The sequence below is a fragment of the Pygoscelis adeliae genome, unplaced genomic scaffold (genome assembly GCF_000699105.1).
Source record: "Pygoscelis adeliae isolate BGI_AS28 unplaced genomic scaffold, ASM69910v1 Scaffold178, whole genome shotgun sequence".
Taxonomy (NCBI): domain Eukaryota; kingdom Metazoa; phylum Chordata; class Aves; order Sphenisciformes; family Spheniscidae; genus Pygoscelis; species Pygoscelis adeliae.
In genome coordinates, this window is record NW_008825323.1 from 3603916 (window position 1) to 3611409 (window position 7494).

Below are 7494 nucleotides of genomic sequence, written 5' to 3' on the forward strand. Positions count from 1 at the left end.
GAGGTGGGAAGCGGGGGGGGGGGGGGCCTCAGCCGGGCAGGGCGAGCTGCGGACGGCTCCTGCAGCTCCCCTGGAGCCTGCAGGCACCACGAGGAGGTTTGTGGTACGAGGAGCCTACGGGCATCGCTGCCGCAGCCGAGGGCATTGCCTCTGGCTGCCGCCCGCTTCCTCGCCATTACCTCCAGCAGCAATTTCTGAAAGCAGAATGGGGATCGGGGTTGCTTCAATGGGGTGTCTCTGCCTATTTGCTACTCGCCGGGGTGGTCCCGGGGGGCTGGATTTGATCTGGCAGCAGCGCACGGAGACCAGCATCAGCCTTCAGCCACCCTCCAGCATCCCCCTGCAGAGGCTCTCTTGTCTCTGGTTTGACTGCAGATGCGAGGCAAGCATTGCAAAGCTGTCGGGAGACATCAGTATTATCAGGCGTGAGGCCCAGAAGACTGATAAAGAGATTTATGGCCTTCACTCTGCCCTCAAAAACTGTGTTGGTGATTTTGAGAAGAAGGTGAGTAGAGAAGCCTACAGTATAATACCTGGTGAGTGGTGACTATGCATATATAGATATAGCTTCTTTTCCTAATTACTGACCAATATTAAAGACTGATATGGTATTTATACAATATGTCAGGATTTTTAATAAAAAAATAAGTTTTCCATGATACTGTGGAATCATAGAATCATAGAATCACAGAATGGTTTGGGTTGGAAGGGACCTCTAAAGATCATCTAGTCCACCCTCCCTGCCGTGGGCAGGGACATCTTCCACTCGATCAGGATGCTCAGAGCCCCGTCCAACCTGACCTGGAATGTTTCCAGGGACGGGGCATCCACCACCTCTCTGGGCAACCTCTGCCAGTGTTTCACCACCCTCAGCATAAAAAAGTTCTTCCTTATATCTAGTCTAAACCTACCCTTTTTTAGTTTAAAACCCCTTGTCCCTTTTAACCCTTGTCCTATCGCTGCAGGCCCTGCTAAAAAGTTTGCCCCCATCTTTTTTTATAAGCCCCCTTGAAGCACTGACAGGCTGCAATAAGGTCTCCCCGAAGCCTTCTCTTCTCTAGGCTGAACAACCCCAACTCTCCCAGCCTTTCTTCACAGGAGAGGTGTTCCATCCCCCTTGTCATTTTCGTGAACTCCTCTGGACCCGCTCCAACAGGTCCGTGTCTGTCTTATGCCGAGGGCTCCAGCGCTGGACGCAGTGCTCCAGGGGGGGTCTCACCAGAGCAGAGCAGAGGGGCAGAATCCCCTCCCTCGACCTGCTGGCCACGCTGCTTTGGATGCAGCCCAGGATAGGGTTGGCCTTCTGGGCTGCGAGCGCACATTGCTGGCTCACGTCCAGCTTTTCATCCCCCAGTACCCCCAAGTCCTTCTCAGCAGGGCTGCTCTCCATCCCTTCGTCCCCCAGCCTGTATTGATAGCGGGGGTTGCCCCGACCCAGGGGCAGGACCTTGCACTTGGCCTTGTTAAACCTCATGAGGTTCACAGGGGCCCACTTCTCGAGCTTGTCCAGGTCCCTCTGGATGGCATCCCGTCCCTCTGGCATGTCGACCGCACCACTCAGCTTGGTGTCATCTGCAAACTTGCTGAGGGTGCACTCTTAGTCCCACTGTCTGTCATTGATGAAGACATTAAACAGTACCAGTCCCAATACAGACCCCTGCGGGACGCCACTCGTCACTGATCTGCATCTGGTAGTGGCGTTTATCATAGATGTAAGGTAATAACAGATAATAAATATATTTTAGGATTTGGGGATCCTCAGATCATAAATGACTCATCCCTGTTTCTCAGTATGATTTATATTCAAGTGCATCTGGAAATTTCAGTTACAAGCATTTTGGATCTAAAAAAGGCCCTCTAACTCCGCTGGCTTTTCTTTAGTTTTAAGGTGGTGGCAAGGAGGCATCTAATAGCATGTATCTAATTCTATATTAATGTTGGCAGTATTGCAAAGGCTTTTGAAACTCTAACACTGAAAAAGTTTTGGAAAATGGTGTTTTGTGTGAGAGTGTTTTTTTTCTCCATGGAGTGGGTAAGCAAACAGCGGATAACAACTGTTACTGCTCATCATTCCTTACCGCTGGCCTTTCCTTGCGAGAGGTTGTCTACGCTCAGTAGCAGTTTTGGAGCCTCTAGCAGCATCAGGAGTGTTAGCAGTAATATTTTACAAGAATCCAGCTGTACTGGAAAATTCAGCTTTCTAAACCTGTGGCGTGATGGCTCTCTGCTCCTGCTCCAAACTAGACGTGGCCCGTGCCCGCCAGGATTGAGCTGATATGGGACCTTCGGTTTCTCATGCACTCTGGTATTGAATATAAGCTCATTACTGTATTTTGACTGCATCTTCTGCTGCACAAGGCACAGTGCCAGTCATTGTGTACCTTGCCTACCCAAGGTACTCTTCTCCAAGGAAAAATTACTCATGACAGAACTTAAACAATGATATTTTACCTGGAACTCTGTTAAAAGATACTGTTTGGATATCTGTCTCCTTGGATACCTATGAAAAATGTTCTTCTTCACCTGGAAATGGGGAATGGAGCAGGTATGTGCATCAGAATCACACAAAATGGTACACAGAATCATGTAAAAATAAGTCAGGGCAGACACTGAGCAGGATGCAGAAGAAAATTCCTCAGCTGAAAAGGGAAAAAGTTATTCTCATGTGACTACAGGAAAGAAGAAAGGAAAGGATTTCTGAAAAGGAGTCGTCTGTTGCTGTAAAGGAAGCAGGTACCAAGTGAATGTAATGAGACTTCAGTGGCACCTTTTTGACATTGATGTGCCATGGCTACCGAACAGGTGGTGGCATCTCCTCGCCAGGGATTTTTTGTGCTCATTTGGTGTAAAATCTCTGAAGAAAACTGCTGGGATTTCACATCCCTTTCAATTTGCTAACCGGGGGTAGGCAGGCTGAGTCCCTCATCCCTGGCATCAGACTGCCCTTCAAGATCAAGTGTCTACTTGCAGCAGCAGGTAACATAACCCAGGTCACACAGGGAAAACTCCTGGGGGGTGAGGTCATACGAGAAATGTGTTTCTGGTGGCTTCCAGTCTCATGAGTCCCTTGCACTCCATCTTCTGGAGGCACATGGACATCCAACTTCTCTTGAAAGAGCGGATACAGTTGCTGGAGCATCCACAGAGATTCCGAGCCGCTCCACTGCACTGCATCTCATGCATCGGGAGCCCTTGGCATCGCACTTTCACACTAATTGTGATGTTCAGAGACAGGTATTTGTAGATGAAGGACCAGCAGGTCAGGGCCCTGGCTTGCCAGACCTTCCAAGGTCTGAAATAACAACTCTCAGACAAGATGTTTCCAGCTTTTCCTGCCCGTAGTGCCCGGCACAGTCAGGCCACCACTGCCAAAGGGGAGCGCAAGTGTGTCCGTCCCCACAGGACGCGGGGTGCTTGGTTTCACTTCGTGAGTCCATCTTGTTCTCTGCATCCCAGCTGAGGGCCCTCAGCCCGTGGGTCATGTGGCTGAAGCAGTCTCTCTTCCCCTCGCCCCAACCACGAAAGATCCTGTGAAAGGGCGCATCTCCAACCAAAGAAGTGTGGGAGAGGACCAGGTACCTGGGACACCCCGCAGCCTAGAGAGCGCGGGGCTGCGCAGAGCCGGGGACGCACACCCCAGCCTGGATGCAGCAGGGGGGGCAGATGCTTTGAACCGGGTCCCCCAGGCGCCAGCTTAGTGCTGCAGCCACCAAAACATCTGTCATTGCGGGTGAGCCGCTCCTCTCCGCTCTCCTTGGGATCCCGTTAGGTGTCCCTAACGGGACAACACTTCGCAACACACAGGCACTTTCAAGGATTTGCCCCTTGGTTCCTGCCACTGTTGGGGAGATTTGGGCGGTGCCCAGTGCCTTGTTCAATTAAAAGAAGCGTTGCTTACCCGTGCACATAATAGCAAAGCCCGCATCCACAAAGACTTTGACTTCAGCAGGTCTCACAGCCTTGTTGACTCTGAGCTCGTCTTCAGTCTTTACTGAATTAAATTATTTGTGAGAAAAGTTTGTTTTTGTGTAGCTGTACCTTGATGTCAGCTGTTTTTTTCCATGCTTGCAATCATAATGCATATTGAAATGTAAGTGCTCATAGTCTGGCTCATAAACATGTTCTCTGTTGAATTCTCATTAGGTAATGCAGCTATTAGGCAAGATAGAGACTTCCAACTCTGATCAAAGCTCCAATTTAAAGGCAGTCCAGGGAGATCAACAACACGAATTGCAACTTCTGGATTTCAAGTAGGTGATGGAGGGTTTTTCATTATGATAATTCACCCCGAACGCTTTAGTGTGATGAACAGGTTGCCATGAAACAGCAAAACAAACCCGTTAATTAACATCCATTCAAAACACTAAGAGAAGGTTAATGAAGATCTATGTGATAAAATAATGAAAATACATAATGAAAGTATATTGTCTTGCAAGCTAATTGTTAAAATGAGGCGCTAAATGCCACCCTGTAAGAAGAAAGGTATGAAACCAATTAACTTCCCATACTTAAAAGAAAGGTACCAAATACAAAGACGCTATTTACCATTATAATTGGGGCTAATTTTTGACTTGCCTTCTGTGCAGAACAAGGCATTTTCTCTATGCACTTGCACCCTCTGCTCATTTCTAAGACCACCTCTCGGGGCAGGGGTGCTGCTGATGAAGAAAGGTGGGCACAAGGCTAAAGTAGCTGCACAGCCTCATGTGCCCACAGATTTGTGATTTATTTGTTTCTTACTTATGCGGTATATTTCTCCTATTCTACCTGCAGAAGTACTTTTAGGGTGCCATTTTAATCTTGATGAGTTTTAGAGAGGAGGGAGCTCCAGGGAAGGATGCAATGAACAAAAGTATCTGGCATCCATATTCAGAACAATGCAAAACAGCCCAGCATTGAATAGCAGAGCCAGCACAAATAATTTAAAATCTAATTATAATAATCTTGCAATAATGACATTTCAAAGGCAATAGTTCCCCTCCTTAAAATGGTGAAGTATTTGAATAAAGATTTATTTTAATTAAGATTTTATCTGAATTGTATTAAGAGGTAAAAAATAGGCTTGAAATTTAAACAGAAGAAAGTTCTCATCAAGAGAACAGGAAAAGGAACAGGGGTGAATGGGGAAGTAACAGCTAAAGTGGTTAATGAATTAAAATTGGGAAGGAGGAACAGGAGGACGGATAGCAGTGAATGATGGAGATCAAGACAATGTGAAAGGGACAAGAAATGGAACCGAAATAAGAGGGAAGGAAAAATGGAACAAAGCCAGAAAAGAAAGAAATTGGAAAACTGAATTGAAGTAAATGCTGAGTTTCTCAAAAGTTCATGAGACCTTACTGCAATTGTCATCAGAAATAGGAAGCTCGAAAAGAGGTTGCTTTCAAGACACTGAGATGTGCTGGCATTGTGTATTTAACATAAAATCCAAAATACTTATTTACTAAACATTGAGATTTTATTCCAGTTAATATAAAATTTAATTAAAATAGCATGCCCTTTGGGGAATGTCTGTCTCCTTTTATATTGCTCCTTTAAAAGTCTACCAGATTTATGTATTCCTTTTATAGAACTGAAATAAAATTTAACTTCTGGAACAGACTGGAGCTTCCCCATAAAACCTGGCATATTTAAATGAGCTTTAAAGCCCAGAGTTACCTCTTCAATTGACATGCAGCTGTCTGGGACCCAGTCATCTTCGATTGCAGCCTGGCAGTTGTATTGTAAAAGCACAAACTGATATTGTTACTGAAAACGCGATTCATTTTTAGGTTTAAGTATTTCCTTCTTCCCCCTTTTCCAACTTCGGAGAAATCAGAGCGAAGTCAAATGCCAGCTGCCAACTACACGAAGTTTGGTTTTGAACCTTTGAACAAAGCTGGCCGTCAGTTCTGTCATAGAATCATAGAATCATAGAATCATTAAGGTTGGAAGAGACCTCCAAGATCATCGAGTCCAACCGTCAACCCAACACCCCCAGGCCCACTAAACCATGTCCCTAAGCACCTCATCTACCCGTCTTTTAAATACTTCCAGGGATGGGGACTCAACCACTCCCCTGGGCAGCCTGTTCCAATGTTTAATTACTCTTTCAGTAAAGACATTTTTCCTCACATCCAATCTACACCTCCCCTGGCACAACTTGAGGCCATTTCCTCTTGTCCTTTCGCCAGTTACTTGGGAGAACTACCTCAAAGGTTGAGGGGCAGGGGAAAGTTGTTTGCTTTCTTTTTACTTTAAGCTGGAAAAGTTCAGAGTTAAATTTAAGTCTTTCATGTTCAATGGACTTTCACATGAAAAGGAAGTTACCTATATTTTAAGCACTGGATACAAGGTTGCAAGTTTTAAAATGAGTATTAGTTTCTCCTCTGAGTTACAGTTTTGAACACAATTATTATTCAGTGACATGCAGTGATTAATATATTCGTAGAGAATTTTATAAAATCGCAAACTAATGATTGCATTAAATGAACCAGCCGAAAATGTTGTGCTATTTTGTTCTTTGTGCATCTTGCCTTGCCTAATCAGTTAAAATAAGGTAATTTTTTGAACGTATTAAGAACATCAAATTAACCATGAAAAAGAAAAAGAACATAATTTCAGTTAGAGAATATTCAATTCATTTAAAAAACAAAATTATGATAAAGTTGGAAGACTCCATGACACCTTCGCTGGAGATGCACATGAACTGCTGACCAGCACTTGCAATTTCAGCAGGCCGGTGAAATTATGCAGATGGGTACCTTAAATAGACACTGCTTGGACTGAAGCAGTTACTTCTAAATAACAGAAATTATTTTATACTGAGAAAACTTTCCTACTGTATTTTAGGTTAATCATTCAGGTCTGCTTCCTTTAAAGCTGATACTCCCTGGAAGCAGTGGCTCCAATCATCAGCCAGTTTTACTGACTGAACTTCTCATGAAGTCAGCATAATGAACTTCGGGGTGTAGACATAAATACCCTGCATTTTGTAACATTTAGCAGGATGATATTAGAGCCATTATCCCTGTTTTATTCTCACAGAACACCATTATCAAGTAATTACAAAGTACTTGGTTAAATCAATCAAACATCGATGCCACTGCTATCTATAGCTTTTATTTTTGAGGGAGTAAGGCATGAGGTACTATGGATTTTGTTGTATGTTACAAGAATTACAAGTCTTCAGCTCCTTGTACATGTTCTGGTCAAAATCCCTCCAGGGATGTTGACTCACCCACTTCCTTGGGCAGCCTGTTCCAATGTTTAACCACTCTTTCAGGAAAGAAATTTTTCCTCACATCCAATCTAAACCTCCCCTGGCCCAACTTGAGGCCATTTCCTCTCGTCCTTTCGCCAGTTACTTGGGAGAAGAGACCGACTGTCATTCATGGTTAATTCGTCTTCACCCATTAAAATTATATTCCCCGAATTTGTTCAGTAATCTGAACACAAACAATGGCATGAGGCCTTTGTTCTATGGCTTATGGATGAAAATCTCCTGATTATATT

The 7494-nt window shown here is 44.7% G+C and overlaps 1 protein-coding gene across 1 annotated transcript in view; it reads left to right on the forward strand.

The window, feature by feature from the left end:
• FAM81B (family with sequence similarity 81, member B) overlaps nucleotides 1-7494 on the forward strand; it is a gene marked incomplete at its 5' end in the record, with an annotated part of 25305 nt that overhangs the window by 9644 nt on the left and 8167 nt on the right. The window contains 2 exons of the mRNA XM_009330318.1: nucleotides 376-505; nucleotides 4144-4250. Coding sequence (XP_009328593.1) covers nucleotides 376-505; nucleotides 4144-4250 — 237 coding nt within the window. The remainder of the gene's footprint in view (nucleotides 1-375; nucleotides 506-4143; nucleotides 4251-7494) is intronic.